Source organism: Cucumis sativus, chromosome 6 (genome assembly GCF_000004075.3).
Source record: "Cucumis sativus cultivar 9930 chromosome 6, Cucumber_9930_V3, whole genome shotgun sequence".
NCBI lineage: Eukaryota > Viridiplantae > Streptophyta > Magnoliopsida > Cucurbitales > Cucurbitaceae > Cucumis > Cucumis sativus.
The window spans coordinates 11660191-11682768 of record NC_026660.2 but is presented as its reverse complement, the minus strand read 5'-3'; the positions used below and the strand labels follow the sequence as shown (position 1 = coordinate 11682768).

General features: G+C 34.2%; 3 protein-coding genes and 1 long non-coding RNA gene across 5 annotated transcripts; 2 read left to right on the top strand and 2 right to left on the bottom strand.

The window, feature by feature from the left end:
• Positions 1 to 1114: 1114 nt before the first annotated feature.
• Positions 1115 to 4995, bottom strand: LOC101208886 (elongation factor 2). The gene is given in 5 exon segments (XM_011658805.2): positions 1115 to 1823; positions 1825 to 3812; positions 4247 to 4334; positions 4441 to 4477; positions 4859 to 4995. Coding segments are annotated over 4 exon segments (2532 nt in total). The 5' UTR covers positions 4444 to 4477; positions 4859 to 4995; the 3' UTR covers positions 1115 to 1370.
• Positions 4996 to 8524: 3529 nt separating this feature from the next.
• LOC116404647 lies at positions 8525 to 8867 on the top strand. The gene is made up of 3 exons (XR_004217624.1): positions 8525 to 8545; positions 8622 to 8735; positions 8837 to 8867. It is a non-coding gene; the product is annotated as an uncharacterized LOC116404647 (long non-coding RNA).
• Positions 8868 to 8947: 80 nt separating this feature from the next.
• Positions 8948 to 11005, top strand: LOC116404646. 2 transcript variants are annotated; one of them, XM_031887850.1, is made up of 7 exons: positions 8948 to 9280; positions 9428 to 9658; positions 9734 to 9972; positions 10051 to 10218; positions 10310 to 10544; positions 10629 to 10724; positions 10803 to 11005. In XM_031887850.1, exons 1-5 carry the CDS (start codon positions 8981 to 8983, stop codon positions 10416 to 10418), a joined length of 1047 nt encoding a protein of 348 aa, XP_031743710.1. In that variant the 5' UTR covers positions 8948 to 8980; the 3' UTR covers positions 10419 to 10544; positions 10629 to 10724; positions 10803 to 11005. The 2 variants fall into 2 exon arrangements, with proteins under 2 accessions (XP_031743710.1, XP_031743711.1); XM_031887851.1 differs by lacking the exons at positions 10629 to 10724; positions 10803 to 11005 and having other exon boundaries at positions 9737 to 9972; positions 10310 to 10433.
• Positions 11006 to 14911: 3906 nt separating this feature from the next.
• Positions 14912 to 18070, bottom strand: LOC101219172 (DNA-directed RNA polymerases II and IV subunit 5A). The gene is made up of 5 exons (XM_004143136.3): positions 17757 to 18070; positions 17267 to 17477; positions 16109 to 16291; positions 15686 to 15799; positions 14912 to 15348 (listed from the first exon to the last, which is right to left on the bottom strand). Exons 2-5 carry the CDS (start codon positions 17465 to 17467, stop codon positions 15223 to 15225), a joined length of 624 nt encoding a protein of 207 aa, XP_004143184.1. The 5' UTR covers positions 17468 to 17477; positions 17757 to 18070; the 3' UTR covers positions 14912 to 15222.
• Positions 18071 to 22578: the final 4508 nt, after the last annotated feature.

Sequence of the window (22578 nt, the reverse complement as noted above, 5' to 3'; positions counted from 1 at the left end):
AGAGGATTGTTGTTCTGTTCTTTGAAGCAACAAGTATTTATAGACTATTATAATGAAATGGATGGAAGATATAAAAAAGTATTAACATAGTTTGATAAAGATTTTAGATTCAAAATTTAATTCAAATAAATTTTAAATCAAATTTTGTCATTAAATTAAATTTTTAAAGAAATTTTTTTAAAAAAAGATTTGTACAATTAAAGTTTAAATATTTTTAAAATATTTGTTAAACATTTTTTTTATGTTATTTAATTATTCCAAAGTTATTTTTATTGATTTCGCTTTTGTTGTTTTATAAATTTAATGAAATCAATTTTTTTTTAGAAAATCATTTAACTTAAATTTATCATGAATAGTTTAGATATGATAGATTAGTTTTGAAATAACATATCTGAAAAGGTACAGAACAAATAAAAAGAGAAAAATAAATAAAAGACATAAAATTATGAAATTATAAAAAAACGTTAAATGCGTAAACAAATTTAATTAAAATTAATTTCGTAAATAAAATAAATTTTAAAAAAATATTCTTATTAATTAAAAAGAAAAAACATTCGATAAACAAAAGAATAAAATTTTAAAAATAAATGAAATAATAGAAAATGGAGGAATTAAAGAGAGATTTAGAAGGAAGAGAGAGAAGAAAGTGGGGTTATAATAAGCCTAAAACATAACCCTCCAGTGATAACCCTCAAGATTTTGATATTTGAGAATCTTTAAATAAAAATTCTAGCATTTGAATCCAACGACTAAAAAATTTGAAATCTGTCACCTAAAGAGAACTTATTTGTAGTTCAAATCCTTCTAAAACATACAAATTATTGTATTTGTATAACATTTGAATTCTATACTTTTAAAATGTAGAATTAAATTCTTAAAACTTGAAAGGAAAAAAAATAACAATGGTAGACATTACTATGTTTCATTTCCAGCATTCAAAGCTTATTATTCCAAAGCCATATCCTCTTGAGTATAAATGTTAGTGTTAATTGTTAGGGCACTTTACTGTCTTCGTATTATTAATTTATAAAAATAAAAAGGGACCAAAATAAAATTAAAACCAAGGTTTTGGAACCAAAATACAAAGCATCTTATGATTTCAAGAACTAAATCAAGATTTAAACCAACTTTGAAAGGTAAATAAATAAACCAAAAGAAAATCCTGAAAACTCCAAAATTTTGCCCATCATCACGCATCTTTTTGACAGAAATGGAGTAACAATAGTTCTTAAAAATAATTGCAATTAAAATACTCAAACATAACAACAATCTTTTCAAAAAACAAAAAACTTCCCATAGGAAATTAGAACCTCAAACCTGCGGATTTAAGGGCGATTCTTAAATATATTAACCAACAATGCGAGCTCAATCTACAGCTTGTCCTCGAAATCGGAAAGTGGGGTCATTTGCTCCTTCAACCCCTTCCTCTTCCTGATATCAGCAACCAACTGCGCAGCTTGAGACCCACTTTCTAATGGATCTGAAGACATCATTTCCCAATGGTCAAACACACACTGTGGGAATGCCTGTCCAGAAGTTGCAGCTCTCAAAGTGCTCGAGAACCCAAATGATTCGATGACGGGGAGATATGCCTTGATGTTGTAAAGAGGTGTGCCAGGCCTCTGCATTTCCTCAAAGACATGCCCACGCTTTTGATTAAGAACACTGTAGATACCACCAAGAGCTTGCTCCGGAGCCTGAATCTCCACTAGGTACACTGGCTCAAGAAGTCTTGGTTTGGCAGTCAGCTGAGAAGCGTAGATTACCCTCCTAGCAGTCGGAATCACTTGACCACCTCCTCTGTGGATGGCATCAGCGTGAAGCCACCACATCACACACTTCAAAACAGATGCCTCTCATGTTCTCTTCCGCCAATGCACCTTCTTTCGACGCCCATTGGAAACCAGCAACAACGGAATCCTTGATTTCATTCAGGTATTGAACTCCCTTACACATATCAACCACCATGTTAGGGCCGGTAGTCTCAGGACCAAAGCACCAAATCTTCTTAGCAAGATCTTTGTCCCAAGCAAACTCCTCTGACAAAATTTTAGACCTAACTTTAGGATCATCTCGTGGTCCAATGCGGCCATCATCAATAGCCTCTGCCAGTCCATCCTCCATGGGTCGTGCTTCCATGTACAGTCGATTGTGCTTGTTAGGGGACTTGCTCATCACTGTGCGGCATGACCTCTCAAGTACGGTTTCACGGAAAGAGACAACAGGGTCAGATTTTATGATCTCAGCTCCACCCATGAAATCATCTTGCAAATCCTTCAAACAGATCTCAAGATGTAGTTCTCCAGCGCCAGCAACAATGTGCTCACCAGATTCCTCCATGGTACACACAACCATAGGGTCTGACTTGGCCAGACGTTTAAGTCCTTCCACAAGCTTGGGAAGATCAGAGGCCACCTTGCACTGAACGGCAACACGCACGACGGGAGATACAGAAAACTTCATGGCTCGAATTGGATGAGCATCGACTTCCTTTTCATTTGTCAGAGTGGCATTCTTAGTGATAAATTGATCCAGCCCAACCATGGCAACAGTGTTACCACAAGGCACATCCTCCACTGTTTCTTGCTTCTTTCCCATCCAAATGACAGTTCTCTGGACGCTCTTAACATACAAATCTTTTTTCTCACCAGGAACATAGTTGGGGCCCATGATTCTAACTTTCAAACCAGTTGAAACTTTCCCAGAGAACACACGTCCAAAGGCAAAGAACCTGCCCTTGTCAGATGCTGGAATCATCTTTGATACATAAAGCATAAGAGGTCCCTCAGGATCACAATTTCTAATGGCACTAGCGTAAACATCATCTTGTGGACCCTCATACAAATTCTCCACACGATACTTTTGAGCCTTGGCAGGGGATGGAAGATGAAAGATCATCATTTCCAAAAGAGCAGTACTTGCTGGTAGCCATGTTTGCATGACCCGCTTCATCAGTGGTTTGCCCATCAGATCCTTCTCATCAGACTTCATGACAACACCAAGCTTCTGCAACATGGGCCATAGCTTGTCCTTCCGATCGTTCATGCAAGTTGCAATGATCTGCTTGATGGGTTCGTAGCAGAACTGGACAAACCCACGCTTGCATGTTGCCGTGCCAGTGTTCTTGCTTGTCCACTTCTTCGTTGCAGGATCAAAGAAATTCTCACCCCAAAGTCTCTCCATCATCTTCGCCTCATCTACTCCAAACTTGGAGGCATACATCTTGGCAAAGTTAGTCAGGGTAAATGCCCAGCCGTGCAAACCAGCAGAGAAAGCAACTGTTCCTTTCTCCGGGTACACTTGAACATCGCCCAGAAGTGGATCCTCATACGTGGCCATAATCACATTGGCATTCTCAATGACCCTCTGGAATGTTTGATAAGCCTCTTCTCCATCCACTTGAAGTTCAAGGAAGCACCTATCCATCTTGTTAACAGTCAAGACAGGTCTAATCCTCTCTCCCAAAGCCTGACGGAGCACAGTCTCTGTTTGGACACAAACACCTTCGATGCAATCCACCACAACAAGAGCACCATCAGTAATACGCAAAGCAGCTGTAACCTCCGACGAGAAGTCAACGTGCCCAGGTGAATCAATAAGATTGATAAGATACTCATTTCCATGTCTCTCTCCCTTGTAACTTTTCAAGGATTCATCAGACATCTCATAGTAGAGGGAGATTCCAGTAGATTTAATGGTGATACCACGCTCTGCCTCATCTTGGCGAGTATCTGTCATTCGTACATCACCGGCAACTTCTTGTGCGATGATACCCGCAGCAGCCACAAGAGAATCTGTAAGTGTCGACTTCCCTGAAATGAGGAAAAAGGAGATGAATAAGCACTAAATAAGGTATATAATGATAAATGATAATTAACATTAGTTTTTACAACGTATATTTACCCCAATTACCCAATCTTTCAATCAACAATGAGGTAATATAAGCATATGCAATTTCTTTTGAAAATAAAAGAACAAAAGACAAGTCCATCCATCAAAAAGTACTGATTCCGTTAGGTCTATGCTATGCTCCACAAGCATCTTTCAACCAACAAAATTGGTCGTCTGATTGAACCTCAAAAACTGATGTCCAAGAAAGATTGTTTTATTGTCATGTGAATTGACATGTACAGTTCCTCGGGAGAAAAAGAAATGATGCTTACCAAATATACAATAAATGAAAGCTAAGATGTCAATCTTCAAAAATAGATGCTCAACATAAATAAACTTAAACTAAGTAGCTTACCATGATCTACGTGAGCAATAACAGACATATTACGAATGTTATGCTTATAGTCCATAATCCGACGGAGCTCTTCTGCTGTAAACTTCACCTGCACACGCACAATTTCAAATATACAAAATCGCGTCAGCTACAAACTTAAAGAAGCACTTAACACATCACTCAATCAAAATCGCGATGACAAGAGGTATACTAACCATCTTGATAAGTCTTCGAAAGACCGAGGACTATAAACTGCAGAAAAACAGAACACGACTGTTAAATCAATCAAATAACATCATCTAGAGAAGAAAAAAGAACACACATATAGTCATAAAAAGGAATCAAATCCTTAACATAGCCTACTTCCATCAACTTAAACCCCGTTGGTTCAACCGATCCATACCAAAACAGTAATCAAAACTTAGATAACGACTATCATTCAATCCACCGAATACAAGCGATTAAGAAATGAATCTTGGAAGCATTTATCGAATATAAACGAGTGAAAACACAGATCTAGTAAGGCGAAATTACAAAACAAAAACAAAAAAAGCGAAAGAATCTGAACAAGATACGATTAAGAGAAAAAACGGAATGAAATTACTTGGAAAGGAGATGAGAAGGAAGAAGAACCTGGAGGGAGAGCAAAGGGAAGGCACTCCCGTTGAGGAGCGAAACAACGTGCGGAAGAGGAGGAATGAGAGGTGGTGAGAAGTGATAAAACGCTTAATATGCGGTTTCAAGAAGAATGAGGCATTTGTTTGTGCTACTCTAGGGTTTATGTTTTGGGCTGGGCCAAGTCAACAGCCCATATTAATTGTAAAAATAGCCTCAGTGCGTCTTTTTCTAATATTAGCCTCTTTAAATGAAGAGGAAGTTTCAAATAATGTACCGGTGCATTTTTCAGTAAATTTTAATTGAGCTACATTGTTCAAAATGTTCCTAAGTTTTGGTGTTACTTTTAGTTATACTCCTTGACCAAAGTCTACCGATGATAGACTTCTATCGTTGATAGACTCTTACGTTCTATCGATGATAGACCAATATTCATTATATGTTCTATCAGTGATAAACTCTCATCATCGATATATTTTGATAGATTTTGTTATATTTGTAATTTTTTTAAAATGTTGCTATATATACTTAATTATTTTGAATTTAATTGCTATAATTGCAACTATCTCTGTTTTAAATACTAAAACCTACTTTGTCTTGATACTTTTCAAGTACGAGAGTTTAAATTATCTAATGGAAAGCAAGAGCATGGAATTCCTCCACAACCCTTGTCGGGCGAGGCCATGTACCTTAAGATGAAAGACATGATATTTTCATGTGGGAAGAAGTGTGGAAAGACCGTGCATAATGAAGGTGGCAATGACTATTGGAAAAGAAGACCTGCTTTTTTTCAACTACCATATTGGAAACACTTGCATGTTCGACACTGTTTAGACATAATGCATATTAAAAAAAATGTATGCATGAACATAGTGGGCACCTTACTTGATATACCAGGAAAAAGTAAGGATGGGATGAATACTAGACTTGACTTGGTTGATATGAAAATTAGACTTTACTGGTAATAGAACTTATATCCCTGCGGCATGTTATACACTGTCAAAAGAAGAGAAGTATCGATTTTGCAAGACTTTGTCAGAAATTAAAGTTCCAGAAGGTTATTCAGCAAATATTAGTAGTCGTGTCTCTTTGGATGACTTAAAACTGACCGGCCTTAAGTCGCACGACTGTCATGTTTTAATGCAGCAACTGCTTCCAATTGCAATACGTTCAGTCCTACCGAAGAATGTGAGGTACACTATTAGTAGATTGTGCTTCTTCTTCAATGCGATTTGTGCCAAAAGTTTTTCTGTCTCAGATCTTGATGCACTTCAAGAAGATATAGTTCTGACTTTATGCAATCTTGAGAAGTATTTCCCACCCTCGTTTTTTACAATCATGGTTCACCTTGTCGTTCATCTCGTTAGAGAAGTAAAGCTTTGTGGACCAGTATATTTGCGATGGATGTACCCATTTGAACGATGCATGAAAGTGTTGAAAAGTTATGTTCGCAGTAGAGCTCGACCGGAAGGATGCATTGCAGAAGCAAGCATATGCGAGGAGGCAGTTGAATTCTGTTCAGATTTTCTTTCTGGATTAGATCCTATTGGACTTGGGTCACTCAATTCAAGGACAGAAATACAAAGCGATCGACCGCTATCAGCAGGAACATACGTTCGACCCGATGTCCAACAACTCAAGCAAGCACATCTTCATGTCTTACAGAACATTGGAGAAGTGCACCCATACGTTGAGTAAGCATTCGTATGAGTATATACTGCCATTAATTTACCCTCAAGCCACCAATTTAATGTATGAAACATTTCGTATGCAACATTTCAATCAATTAAAGATGGAAAATCGCAGAAGAGCAAAAAATGAACAGTGGCTACAAGTTGAACATAATCGATCCTTCAGTGCATGGTTTAGGGATCTGGTACATACACAATCAAAAATTTATTTTCGTTTAATCTAATTGTTCAATATTTAGAACGACTAATTGTTCTATTCAATAGGTGATGAGTGAACTATAGGAAGGGAAGGTTCTCTCGAACACCATACGTTGGCTTGCACATGGACCCCACCCTACTTTAATGATGTACGACGGATACATAATTAATGGAACGTCTTACCACACAAAATCTCGTGATGACTACCGAACGGTGCAAAACAGTGGGATTATGTTAGTCGCAACAACAATGCAAGTGTCAAGTGCGAAGGACAAAACCCGGTCGTTTGTGACATGTCTTTCTATGGCACCATTCAAGAGATTTGGGAAGTCAACTACAATATGTTTAAGGTTGTTCTTTTCAAATGCAGTTGGGTTGAAAATAATGTTGGTGTTCGGAAGGACGATCTGAACTACACACTGGTGGACCTTAGACGAATTGGCCACTCTTCAGATTCGTTCATTATTGCCACACACGGAAGACAAGTATTCTATGTCACAGATCCTGTTGATCCAAGATGGTCGGTTGTTGTGATGCCACCCGAGAAGGACTTTCCCCACAAATGTGTTGATGATGACATAAGTGACATCTTGCCTCACTATCCCCCACTCTCTTCTTACCACACAACTTTTGATTATGACGAAGGTGGTGAAACATATGCTAGACCTGACTGTGAAGGCACATGGGTTACCAATTGACTATCCCCACAAATGAGTTAATCATTGTTGTTTTATTCTTCTTTGTAGGACTATTCCATTTTCAGAGATGACTACTTCAGAATGTACCGTTATCAAGTTTTCTTTTCATGTTCAATACTTTCTTTGTTTTCAAATTTCGGAGAATTTTATGTAGTAGATGTTCTAATTTGAAAGTGTTATGTGCTTTACCATATTTAGTGTGAATTTTGCCTAATTAAATTTGTCTGAATTGTTTCCTATTTTCTTTGAGAACCAAGGGTTTATTAATGTTTAGTTATGTTAACACTTTTTTGGTTATTTCATATTTCACATTTACAATTAAATCACATGTATGTTTGCAGTAATGGTTCATTCAGATGATGATGAGCTTGCTACACCCATTCAAAGAGGGGAAACTAGTAGCGAGAAAAAGAAACGTGGCCCTACGGGAATGAAAGATATAACACGTTTTAGTAGTGAGGGACAGAGAATGGTTATTCAGTACAATGAACTAGGTCAACCGATTGGACCGAATGCAACGAAGTTGAAGAGTTTTATTGGAACGACCGTAAGGTTTCACGTTCCTATCACGTACTCTACTTGGCATGCTGTTCCAATGGAGATGAAGGAGAAAATTTATGAATTGATTGAGGTAAAAATGCTTCTTATTGACTGTTTTTAGGTTAAACTACCAACTTCAACAGATTTAATACATTTGATTTTTTTTTTTTTTTGTAGGCCGGCTTCATTCTTGACCCCAAGTCGAAGAAAAGCATACTTCAAAACGCGGGAGTATGCTATCGTGGGTTCAAGTCGAGATTAACAACTACGTACGTACTTCCATTTAAGGACGATGTGGAGAAATTAAAACACCCACCAGCGGAATACTCATTCATCGATCAAGACCATTGGGATGAATTTGTGGCTTCACGGTTGAAGGAAGATTTTGAAGTACGTATGGATATCCAAACATTTTCTTATACTTTATGTACAATTTGTTACACAAATATGTTAATTTAATAGAAGTTATACAACTTTTTCTACAGAAAAAAAGTGAAGATGGTAAACTGAAAAGGAGCCTGTACAAATACAACCATAGAACATCTCGCAAGGGGTATGCAAATCTGGTTGAGGAGTTGGTAAGTAACTGCCCTTAAAGATGTTCTTTGTTTTCATGATGTTAGATTCCAAATATAACATATACTGTTTATGTAGCGTGCATCTTCTTCGTCAGATCAAATAGATCGATCGATAGTATGGAAACATGCACGGTTGGATCGTAAGGGAGAGTTCCCAGATAAAGAGACGATGGACGTTGCCAATCTCATTGTAAGTTAACAAGTTGAGAAAATTTGGCAACTTATAATTTCCATGTTTTTTTGTTACTATGGTTTCACATCTTTTAATTTCCATTTCGTGCACTATTTTAGGACGATCTAATGGGCAACCAGAAGGGACGTATTTTATCTGGTGGTGACGATGTTCTCACCCAGGCATTGGGAGGGAAAGATCGTCCGGGCATACTCCGAGGCGTGGGGAAGTACGTGACTAAGAAAAAATATTTCCATACCCCAATGGAATCTAAAGAAGGTAATGAGGAGAGGACAGTGTATGAGGAACGTGATCAAATGGCCAAACGAATTATCGAGCTAGAAGCGGAGTTGCATAGAATGAAAAAAGATGAGTGTGCAAAAGGAGATGAAGAAGAAGAAGACCCTAGTATGTGTTCGAAAGGAACACCATCAGTTGAAGGGGTTTCAGATGATGAGACTGAAGACGTAGCCTCTGATTCAGTACCAGATAAAGCGGCTGACGTTGTGACAGAAGTGAACAAAGAAGAAAATGTGGGGGACACAAGATCAAGTGACTTGAAGGTTAGTTTAAAGTATACTTTACTAATTAAGGCACACTGCTCCACAACAATTCTATATACGTGTTTAATCTTGTAAGAAGTTAGACATAACCCTGAAAACGTATTGACTAACTTTACGTGCACATATTTAACATATAATTCTACGTAGGTTGGAACTCCGTGTATGCTTGCGTTTGAAACTGAAGATACTATCATTGCACATGGGACAATATTTGATGCTGAAGGTGACGGTGAGAACATCAAGGTATCAGTGGATGTTGTCCTCGATGGCCAATGTGTGATTCCAAATCCGACAAAGGAAGGAGTCACGAAACTGACGCATGAAGTCGGATCACATTTAATGTGGCCACGACATCTTGTTCTTACTAGGAATGATAAGGTAATTGTCTGTCTTATTGTGTTGGAGTTTTTATGCATCAAATTATACTAACAGTAGTTGAAATTTTTGTGATAGAAGGAAACTGTGGGCTTCAATACGGATCCGTCCACATTCTCTAGTGCAGCATATCTACGTGCTCCAGTGGCACTCTGGTGTTTGGTTAGACTCGTTGAACATATGGGGTCATCGATTCAACTAAACACGCCTTTAGAGCTATTCGGTGTGAAGAGAAAATGTTGCATTATGGTTGAGTCACTGAGGGATTTCTCGTCAATGCAGCTAATATGCACATCATGCCTAGATGCTTACATGATGTAAGATTTCCTTTTAATATATATACGTCATTGATGGTTGCGGTCTCCTTTTAATTGTAATGTCATTTCATTGTGTAGGTACCTTCACACAATTATGGTACAAGGACGAAGTTCAAGCTTGTTCAAGTTCATGGATGCCGGATCTGTAAGTTACTCGAGTTACAAACAATCGCGTGCGCAGTTGTTGAATGCTCGACTTCTCGGAGCCGAGTATGACCAAGTAGTATTGTTCCCATACAACTCTGGGTAAGCGCATGATAATGACATTTTCATTAACATTCACGATTTGAATTCACTATTAAAATATTAATTTATAATGGTGGAAATGTGTTCTTAGCAATCACTGGACATTGGTCGTTGTTAATCCTACAAAGGGTGCTGCATATTGGATTGACCCGTTGAAGAATCGGATTGACGGAGACATGAGTGAAGTGCTTCAGATGTAGGTCATATTATTGTCGTTAATGTCTTTATTATGTGTGCAACTATTTTAATTATGTAACAATCTTATATTATGTGGTAGGTCAATCAATATATCAAAGAAGAAAAAACCGAATTGGAAGGTTGTTAAGGTACGTGGCATTGACCATTAGGGTAGTCGTAAATAAGTTATTAATTTAAACGTTTCACATGTATTTTTTGTATTCTACATCCAGTGTCCCAAACAAAATGGGGTGGTAGAATGCGGGTACTATGTTATGCGATTCATGCGGGACATAATTTCTGCGAGGAGTACTTCGATTGTAGATGTCGTAAGTATTAGAGTTTTCGAACCACTTTATGTCATTGTTTGGAATGAAAATAATTCTTAACCACTTTATTATTTACAGATGAAAAGTTTACCTCGTACGTACTGTCAAGATGAAATCGATGAAGTTAGATCGGAATTGGCGGAGTTCCTTTCTAAGCACGTACATCGTGCTTAGCACCAGATTAGGAAACAACATTTTTTGAAGTATTTTGTGGGGTTTTTTTGTTAATATAATTTTGTTAAACCCGAACGACACACAAGAAAATGTTAAAGCGCATTCTTTTGAACAGACTTAAGCATGAAAGGGGTAAGTGAATGGTTATTTTATCACATCTAAGTATATGTGACTTGCTTTTAAGTAAGTGGATATGAATGTGTGTTTGCTTATAGGTTTCTTAGGAAGAGTTCGATATATATGTGACTGGCTCATGGAATTTTGTTATTTGGTGCCATACTGCATTGGGATATGAATCTTCTTACAATCAAATAACTGTCGAAGGTGATTATTTGCTTGTGTCCTTGGTTCACTAGCTTTGAATGTTTAATATATGGATTGGGGATTAGAGATGTATGTTTTTGCAATGTGTTGTCTAATTGGTTTTTGTAATTCAGTACTGCGGTCTTTCAAAATATGGACAGCTTTGTCATACACATGGGATAATGCTGGGCACTTCATTCAAGTAAGACGCTATAGACCTACATTGTCGCAAACCAACAATGAATGGTATGTCAATACATGTATGGCTTGCACATGAACCCTTCAATCCCTGTAGCACTTTTTTTGTTCCTGAATCTGAGTAGTTGCTGTAATCCTGTCGTTTGAAGGAGCTCACCAAATTTGCTGGTAGTTGAAGAATTCGTGGACCATGAGATTGATCAAGTCCATTTATGAGCTAGTTTGATTAGATTAGGTCACACATTCATGTAATACAATTAATTTATTTTTTTAAATTATTGTAAGACCTTTACCGAAAATGTAATTTGCATTTTTTATTATCAATAAAAAAATATTTCTAAACATATGTGGGTTAAGTTTAATAATGTATTTAATTTATTTATATCCATAATTTATATGTAAAAAAATATGTGTTGTGACTTGAAAATACTTTCATCAAACAAGTGTCGACATATAAGCCTTTATTAAACAGGAACAATGTCGTAACCATCATAATTTGGCCTAGTGGTAAAAAGTTAAAAAATTAACTAAGAGGTTGGAATTAGTTTCCTACTAGTTTCCTTGACACTCAAATGTTGTAGAGTCAGGCATGTCAAAGTTTTAAAAAGTCAAACTTTGACTGGTTTTGTATTCAAAAGTGATTTAAATTTTGAAAGGCTACATGAGATGTAAACACCTAGTCCACCAAGTTCCACTAATGGTTAATGGAATTTTAGGTGTTGAGATTTTATGAACTAATTATATGCATTTTTGCATGTAATTATGTTATAAATAGGCTTGATTTCAAATGAAAAAACTTTTTACCAATTTTGTAACTTGGAATTACATTTTTCTCTCCATTTTTTTTCTCCCTAATATGATACCTAAGTAGTTCATGCATTTTTTTTCTTCACTCTCTCAATTTTCTTCACTTATAAGGTCTCACAACCTGGTTCTAAGTCCAAGAATAGCGACCAGATAAACTCTAGTTGTAGTTCCAAGTTCGTGTACGAAGGTGCATATTCGATAAACCCTAATTTCGTTTAATTATGGTAATTTATGCATGTTAATGACTAAATTGTTTAGTTGCAGTTAGAGCAAATTCGATCCTTTATTTTTTCTGCGCATGTCTTGTTTTCCTTCAGTACCATGAATAGATGATATGCATTCAACCATGGAACCTTTGCATGTACCCGAATGACCAATTACTAGAAGCAAAACAAAGAAGATTCAAAAGATGTTTACACTACACCTTCAAAAACTAGGAACTTCACATGAAGCGACAAATAATTTTGAGCCAAAAAGTTCTAGAAGAGTTATTTAAGGCATTGTGAAGATTTTTTACATTTTTAGTTTTCTTTAATTTGGCCTTTAATTAGTTAGTATGCAATCCAATTTTAAGTTCCTAGGTTTTGTTTTCTTCAAAATGCATTTATGTGTATTTGGATGGCTATTAGGCTTCCACCCAATCCATAATCATTTAGCCTATAAAATGGCTTGTAATGCTATTGGAAAAGTAGAGTATCAATATTAAAAAAACTTGTGCTTATTCAACCCCTTTTGGTGTTATTTTTTCAAATCTTGCTTTTAGATTTGATGTTAAAATTAAATTCATTGGATTAGTCTTAATCAAACTATTCCTGGACTAAGTTGTCTTAGAATGTAAGAGTGACCATCATAGATTCTAAGTTGGATATAAGTAGTTTTCTTTATGAGTGTTTGCATGGATCCTAGAAGGACCTCTAGCTTTGCATTAACAAACATAGTGGACGCTTATCAATAGAGAGAGCATGATAACAATACTGCTAACAAAAAATTGAAGCAAATAATGCCATAAAAAATATAGAAATCTACCTTCACCATCAACCTTGTATTTAATAATAGTACCTATGTACACGAAAAATGGATATATTGATACAAAGAAGAATTTATAAAATGTGATATCATAGGTATATATTGTTTATGTAAGGTATATATTGTGAACATATCTGGGTTATTCAAACTCAACATGAACACAAATGTTGGTAACATCTTGTATGAGTCTTCAAGAGATCATCTAACTTCATTCAATGCAGTTTCACGTGCAAGCCAAGCTTTTTGGTAACTAATGTTCAAACCATGCTAAAAAAACGAATATAATGGACTATATCTTTAGGAGTACTCAACTTTGAATTAGATATACTTATTTTCTTCTTTATTAGGTCATTGAAAGCAAAAAAAGTAGCTTGTCATGATTTGTTACTGTTAAAGAAACAGCCACAGATCATGTATGTTTGCCATCAAACCTAGTAACAACCCATAAAAATTTGTCACTATGGAAACAACATGAAGCACGTACTGACCATAAACATTCTTCAAATACGCACTGCAAAATCAAAACTTGCTTGTTTGATTTAATAGTACAGTATTGAAAATTGTATCTAATGACAATGGTTTGCAAGAATTTTTTCAACAAAACATTCGTTGAAAATATGTCATAGTTTTTTATTCAAAGTAGAAGAAATCTTTAACATATCAATTTTTTTAAAAAAAAAAATAGCATCATCTGCATGGATGTCGGTTGACAATGAATTGGAAGCTTTAGAATCCCGAGTAATAACGAAACGACCAACAAAATGAACAATGAGAGCAATGTGTTGGTCCACATTTGATGATATTATGTAGTAAACTCATTTCACATTGATCTCATTTGTAATAGGCAAGTCATTTTTCAGACATTCTATTGAACCTAAGTAGATGTATATGTCCAGATTATCCATTTTAACAAAACTCCTTAACTTGGATATAAGACTATTGTGTAATCGACAATCTGTTCATGGACTAAAATATCTGATACACTATCACTAATATAGTTGTCCAAATCGTTAAAAAAACCATAATAATACACTAGAACATTGGTCATACCTCATAAGAAATATATATATATAACTGTACTATATGTCCATAATATTTCTTGGTACATAGAGAACAAACATTTAATTCGATCCCAAATTTATATACAAGGTAAAATTATAAAATGTTTTTTAAATATATAAATTACATTGAAAATTGGATGTAATATAATCGTTATAGATGGAAAATAAATTCCTTTAAAAGTCGATGAAAATTATTATTTATTAATATAGGAGAAAATCAATTGAAAAATCTAAAAGTTCATAATAATAATTTCAAAACAAAAATTGGGCAAAATGTACAACGTGAAAAAAATATAAACTAAAAAAAAAAAAAAAAACCCAAGGAGATGAACAACAAAAGAAGTAGGTTAACTAAATTCAATCAACAATTTCTCTAATTGAATGTCATATATAGTTAAATGAATAATAAAAATGCAAGCAAATAAATTAAATAAAAAATTGCATAATTAAGATTTCAAACATCTCACTTTTTATATGAATAATAATGCAGTTTAATATATTTATTGTAAATAAATACAGTAAACTTCGTATAAATATTTTATTTTTAATCAATGATAAGGTCAATAAAGTCTAAATTTATCTTAAATCAAAGGAGGCCCTTCAAAATTTTCATCAACCTCACAATAAGAAAATGTTTTAGCAATGAAAGATCAACCAAAAAGATCCAAAAGGATAAACTTGTTAATCGACTTTCTTTGTCACCAAAAACCTCAATATTTGGTGTACCAGTAAGCGTTTTTTCCCTTCCTTTACAAAAAACATGCTTGTGAGTCAATGAAACAATAAGAAAAAACCGTGGGTGGATGTTCAATTTAAATTCTAAATGCACGAATTCCCCAGTTGAAGCTCATAAAGGAGAATTGCCTAAAACTCCAAACCACTTCCACTACAGAAATATCATGACTTCAATTACTCATATCAGATTGATCTCAAACAACATATCTATAAGTCACATATCTTCCAGCAGTTTCGCTTGGTCGGATGATCTTCACTACATGTCCACGCTTCAGCCCATAATATCTAGAAATTGGATCGGTAACTTGCATGCGAGGTAGCTGAGACAAAATGCAAAATGTTTGTTAAAAACTAACGTATACCAATTTTCAATATGTATCCAACACTGTTAGAGCCAACTTGAACGCATCTTAACTATTCTAACAAAACAACCATCCAACGTTACTATATTTGATTGTCAGAGTAACGTGTAGAAAATTAAATTTTAGGTAGGCAATCATCATGACTTGAACTGATTTCCTAATATCTTCATCATTTACAAAAATCTTATTCAACACGGGCCAAGCTACCAAAGTTATTTCAACATATTTTATGGAACACAATTCTCACAATATTCTTGTATTTCAAGAAAATAAGATCAAATAAAATGAAACTCACTTGTGTTTCTTTCACCGTATACCTCCCCAACAACGTTTTCTTCTCTTCATCTGTGAGTGTCTGGTGCTCGGGAATGAGAACATGCTCTTTGATGTTAACCAACAATTCTGTTTCCTGCATAAAAAAATGACAGAGAGGTAAACGTTAACGTCAGCAAAATAAGAAGGTAGGCAAGACATTATTATATGGAAACTGAAAATCACATAATTACAAACTAACGTCACCATTCTTCTCCCCCCCCCCCCCCCCCCACCCCACATCATTGTTGTTGTGAGAGACAACAAAAGTACGAGAGAACTGGTTTTGGGATAGGAAAATAGAAAATCCTCTCTAGTTCTCGTTAAATTTGTAGCATGTGATGACATTAAAATAATCTATTCAACATTAAAAGGCTCCAAAAACTATAAGAGATTTTACTTTTACCTGGAAAACTTCCAAATGGAGTTTGGAAGACGATAATTCGGCGATTTTATTTCGGGCAAAGGGGGTCAAATTCAGTTGAACAACAAATATTGCTCTGAAAACATTCTCTGATTTCATACGACCTACATAAGTTTCCACTATCTTTATACCAACCTTCGGCTCTTCAGGAAAGAAAACATATATCTGTGTAAAAGAGTCATAAATCAAAAGAAGGTAACAAATAAAAGGGTTAACAAATAACCTGTGCATCCCTATAACCAAACTTTATATAAATGTGGTAAATATTTTTCGATAGTTAACTATTTTCCATGTCAAACAGTAACAGTACTTGAGAATGACTTAAATAGAAACTTCTTCCGAGGAAACTTACTGCAACCCTTTATTAAGGTAAAGTTTAAACATGTTTAAATACACAATAAATTTCATGAGTCAATGAGACCCTGTTTTATAACAATTGAGGGGTGTTGGGGTGCTAAGTTGAGTGAGGAAGTTTGGAGTTAATATGTTATAGTTATTAACCATGTGTTTGGGGTTACAGAATTGCAAGACGGAGTTCCTTAATAAATGTGCAACTTTGGTAGTGAAAACCATTGAGGTTGAAATATTTAACACTAACTTAGAAGTTGGTGAGCCAGACAAGTGTTTGGGATACGGAGTGAAATATTGAGGACTAAGGAGTAATGAAACTCAGAGAGTTGTGAACTTTGAGGTCCACCATATAAAATTGAAGTTATTTAGGAGTAGGACCCACCAACTCCTCGAGCCAAACAAGGAGTGAAGTTCACAACTACTACTTCTCAGCTCTTACCTTATATTTCACAACTCCTTGGGCCAAACACACCCTAAGCTTTTGGTTCTTGAAAATTAAGCTTGTAAATATTACTTAAACCTATTGATTTCTATGTTTCGTTATATTCTTCTTTTTACGTGAGTCTTCAAAATTTAAGCCAAGTTTTGAAAACTAAAGAATAGTAATTTTTAAAAACATTTTTCTATTGAAACTTGCTCCGAATTCAATGTTTACATTAGAAAATGAAAATCATAGTCAATGAGTTGGGAGCATCAAACACAATCTTGAAAAACTAAAAATTGAAAACTAAATAGTTATAAGAGAGTCATACATAAATGAGATTATCATTGTGTAGTATGAAACTATACCTGATCAGAGCTATTATTTCTCTTGGATTTATTGATAACCAGATCTTCTCTTTTCATGTTCTCACCAAACTTATTCTTAAATTGTACTTTAGACATATCAAGCTCGAAATCCCCAACAAAATAGCCTCTGTCTTTCAACATCTGCAACACAGTTTTTCGGACTCTAAAGAGTTTGGTGATTTCTTCTTCTGGGAACACCATCTCTTTCAGCCTAAACACATTTTCAAGAAATTCAGTATTCAATCATTATTCTCAATAAGATGCACATAAAAGCGTATACAACTCAATTCCTAAACCAAATAACAAGGGGGAAAGGGGGAAAAAACGAAAACGAAAGATAAAATCTATAGACATTCCCCTCAACTCGACTAATCTTAAAGCATATAAGAATATCAAAGCCAAACAAAAGGGAATCATCAAATCACAGACATTCAACACAGAAGTGGGTATTTCAAATATAATGCCGAACAAAAATGGGTAAGTTTCAAACCTTTTAGGATGGGGGAAAACGCAGTTTTAGGGTTTGCAAACCGCCTGAGTCACGTTCGACGCTGCTGCTGTGCGTGATCGTTGCTGGTTCGTGGGAGCCCTGGGCTCGATAAGGAGGTTTTCGCGTCAATGCCGTCGGCTCGCTCGTACGCCTTGCTCACGTACGTGCTGTCGAGAGGGAAGAACCACACTGTCGTTGGAGGAGATTGCCCCGGACGCCGTCGAACAGGTCGCCGGAGGAAGAAGGAGAAAGATGAATGGAAGAGAGAGAAAGCGAAGAGTTAACGTGAAGAAGGGGAGGAAAAATTGCATGGAGGGTTCGTTTATATGCCCAAACCAAAAATCAGTTAAATTACTACTTTACCCCAAAATGCATTATTTTCCTTCTCCCTTGTGCCGCTTTTTCCTTTTTCTGTTTTCTTCTTTCTTTATAAGCGTTTTTTTTTCTAAATTTTTTCCTTTATTCTTTTAACTTTTTTTCTCTTTTGCATTTTCTTTTATTATGGTTTTCTATAAACTAGCAAGTATATAACATAGGGGACCTAGAGCAACATGTATCGAGGGACAAGATAACTTATGAATCGCAACAAGCCGATAGTTTTCAAGTTCAAATAAGTAAATTTACAAAATGTTTGATCTAAACAAAGTGTCATCTTCTTTTCAATTCTGAAAGGGTTTGTCTTTTTGTTCATCCCATTTGAAGGGGACTATACAAGGAATCCAAAGTGATAAAGAATAGGGGTGAGCACAATAAATTGAAAAATCGAGCCGATCGACCAAATCGAAGTCGGTCGATCAAAAAATGAGAGGGATAAGTTATGTCGATTTCAGAAAATTTTAGATCGAGAATTTTCAAAAAATATTTTTAAGTGTTAAACAACCAGACCCGACAAAAACCGATCACCCCTTACTCATCGATGTCAATGTCGGTTTGACACTTTACTAAACCGACTATGGTTGGTTTTGTAAAAAAATCAACTCCGACGTGTGATCACCCTTAATAGAGAGGCTAGGTTCGTGTTTTCTTTTTTAATACGTTAGAATCAAATTACTCAAAATTAAAAAGAAAATTATTTTGAAATTAGAAGATTCAAGAGAAAATTGTCTTTCTAGTCCAAAGTTTTATGTACTAGGTGTGTTTGGTTCTAAGTTTTGAAAATAGATCTTTTTAGTTTCCAAAGTTTTTAAAAATCAGTTTAAAAGACATGATATGAACTAATCCAACGTCAAATTATTAATTAAAATTTATTTAATAACTTTGACGTAATTTTAATAATTTTTCAATTTTATTTTTACTAGAACATATTAATTATGGTGCATTAGTGTTTTTACTCGGAGGCTATTTAAGCATTCCTATTAGGTCGTTTTGATGATGAATCAAATTTAGATTTTGTGTTTGTGTTTTTAAGTTTTCAATTCGTGTGTAGTTGCATGTCAAAACATTCAAGTAAGATTGATTATCCTATTTATGAAGTGTTATAATCTTGGAGCAAAAAACATATGTTGGATTGGTATGACAACCCTAGAGAGGGGTGAATAGGGTTTAAATAAACTTTTTAACAAATAAAAAGTAAATTCAACTAATTAGATTTTTTTAAAATTAAATAAAGAACTTTGTAAACTTTGTTAAATAACAAGATTGATAAAAATATATGAATGGAAGTATGCAATCAAACTCAACCAATAAGAATATGTAAATAAAATAAAATTAAAAAATAATTAGAGAAGAAAATACTAGTTCGGTTAAACTCAACTTACATCCACTTTCCCAGGCACCTCTTGGGATTTTGATTGAAAATCTTTTTTGACTCTTTCCACGAATTTGAGTCGAATCGATTCTTGCTCCTTTTTCGGGTTTAAGAGCAAATCCGATCTTTTCTATAGGTTAGGATCCAACCGTTACAATATGTTGAAGTTTTTAAATCACACAAAAGAAAACTCTCTAAAAGAGTGAATATACAATTTGAAGCTCACAAATTTAATCCTCGTAATACAATAAGAATCTATCATGAATAAGATGAAAAGAATAAAAATTGGAAGCTTTAGAGAGAATAACAATGTTGGCTTTTTGCACTTTTTGAAGATTGTAAAGTTTTTAATAATCTTGTATCTTTAAAATTTGGGAAAAGTGAGTATTTAAAAAGAGATGAAAGATAAATTCAAAATCATTTTGGGTCATTAAATGTAAGTGAAAGAAAAATGAATGGTTGAGATTTAAACTCAATTAGCGGTTAGACACAATACAAATAATAATATAATAATATGTCTTTTCAAAATAAGTTGTTTAAAAAAAGAACCAATAAAGCAACTTCACCATCTTTTAAGAAAGCTAACCATTAGACACAAAGAAAAATAATAATATTAAAGTTTTTTTTTTAAAAAAATTCGTTTTCTTTATAAAAGCCAATAAAACATAACAAAAAGCCACATTCGTTTTCTTACTCCTCCATTGGTCCAGGTGGCTTTCTCTAATTGGTTCAAATTGAATACTTGGTCGCCACGTCATCCTTTCAGCTATTTTTCGGTTAAGCTTTTTTAGCAATATTTTCTTCGTTTGAACTTCGATTTGGGTGATTCAAGAGGCGTTAGAATCATTTTTCCAAGCTCTACGATATGAACTAATCAAATTAATAAAATTGTCGATGAAAAGATCATATTTATTATCATCAAAACATAAATTAATTGAATAATTAAAATAAATTAATTTGAGATTAAGGGGTAAAAAGCCAACAATCTCCCCCTTTTTGATGATGATCAATCATTGAAGAAAAATAACTTGAAACACACCCGATCAACAAGTAATTTTATTATCAAGATGTATAACCATAAAGCTCATGTATATATTTCACCACAAAGATCATACTTGAAAACAATTGAAAAGAGAAACTTCTTCGTCCTTAATTAATAGAAACAATTATGCAACAAATTCATAAAAACATATTTTTCTTATACTTCTCCTCCGTTGGAATCATAAAAAACAATACCAAGGAAGTTAGCTCTCCAAAAAGAATATGAACACATACAAAATGTCTAATTCTCCCTCTATCAATATGCATTCGAGTAACAATATCAAGTAAGATATAAAATCAAGATGCATCACAACGAATAATTCCAAGCTCAAGCTTACTTTTACAAAAACTTTATTCATTCAAAGGCTTGGTAAATATATCCGCTAATAGATTATTAGAGCTCACAAACTCAAGAGTAATATGACCATTTTGTACATGCTCTCTAATAAAGTGATGTCTAATATCTATATGCTTAGTTCTAGAATGATGAATAGGATGTTTAGTCAAATTTATGGCACTAGTATTATCACAAAATATAGGCACATTATCAAATCTTAATCCAAAATCACTAAGAGTTTGTTTCATCCAAAGAATTTGTGCACAACAACTAGCAACCACAATATATTCCGATTTGGTAGTGGATAAAGCAACCGAATTTTGCTTTTTACTAAACCAAGATACTAAGGAAGTACCAAGAAATTGGCAAGTCCCACTAGTACTTTTACGGTCAAGTAAACTACCGGCAAAATTCGCATCGGAATATCCTACCAAATTAAACTAAACATTTCTAGGATACCATAATCCAACATCAATAGTTCCAACCAAATATTTAAGTATCCTTTTAACGACATGGAAATGTGATTCTTTAGGACAAGATTGAAATCTAGCACAAAGACATACACTAAACATGATATCGGGTCTACTAGCAGTCAAATAAATTAAAGATCCAATCATACCTCGATAAGTCTTTATATCCACACACTTATCTTTTTCATCTTTGTCAAGCTTAGTGGTAGTGCTCATAGGAGTTTTTGCAACTTTACCTTAATTTAATTTGAATTTCTTGAACAAATCCTGTCGCGACGTGATCGCTACGCGGAGCGGCCGACCTCCCCGTTTATTTAATTTTAATAAATAGTTTTGGAGTCGCCACCAACCATATTAGGGTGTGATTGGTCATCCAAAAAAAGAAAAAAAAATGGTCAGCGTACATTCAGAGATTTAAGTTCGGGAGTCAGTTGTGTGTAGGGAAGGTGTTAGCACCCTACAACACCCAAAAAATGGTTACCCAATTTTATCTTTTAAATTAAATTATAGATGTTCACAAAATAAAGTTTTTATTTAGGTTTTGTTTAAATGTCCCATGTTTATCAATTCATATCGAAGAAAGTAAAACCTAAGCATGAATTGATGATTATGAGTGGCATAGGAGCCATTAGAAAAATTAAGTTTATTTTTGTTTTAAAAGATTTTTATTCACCTTAAGAATATTAAGATACCAAAACTTGATATTTTAATCTCTATCATAGGTGTTTAATGAGAAATTTCATGTATCTAGAATGAAAACACTACTCAGTCTCATTTAAAATATGAAATGTGTTTATTTAAAAACAATCTATTAATTAAATTTCAAACGAAAAATTTCATGTATTCATGGATTTTAAATTATAAAATCCATAAAAAACAATACTTTTTCTCCAATTTACATTTTTATATTCAAATTGAAAATTGAATAATAACAATGATAAAACATTATGAAATTTGAAAAATACTTAAAAGGTAATATGTTGAGATAAAATAAATGCATAAAACAAATACAGGATAATGTAAGCAATACGCAAAATGTACAAGATAATTAATTAATACAACACATGCAAGATAATTAATTAATGCAGAATGGTGCAAAATAATTAATTAATTCAAAACATGTAAAATAATTAATTAATTCAAAAGGATGCAAAATAATTAATTAATTCAAAACGATGCAAAATGATTAATTAATACATAAAGGTGAAAAATAATTAATTAATGCAG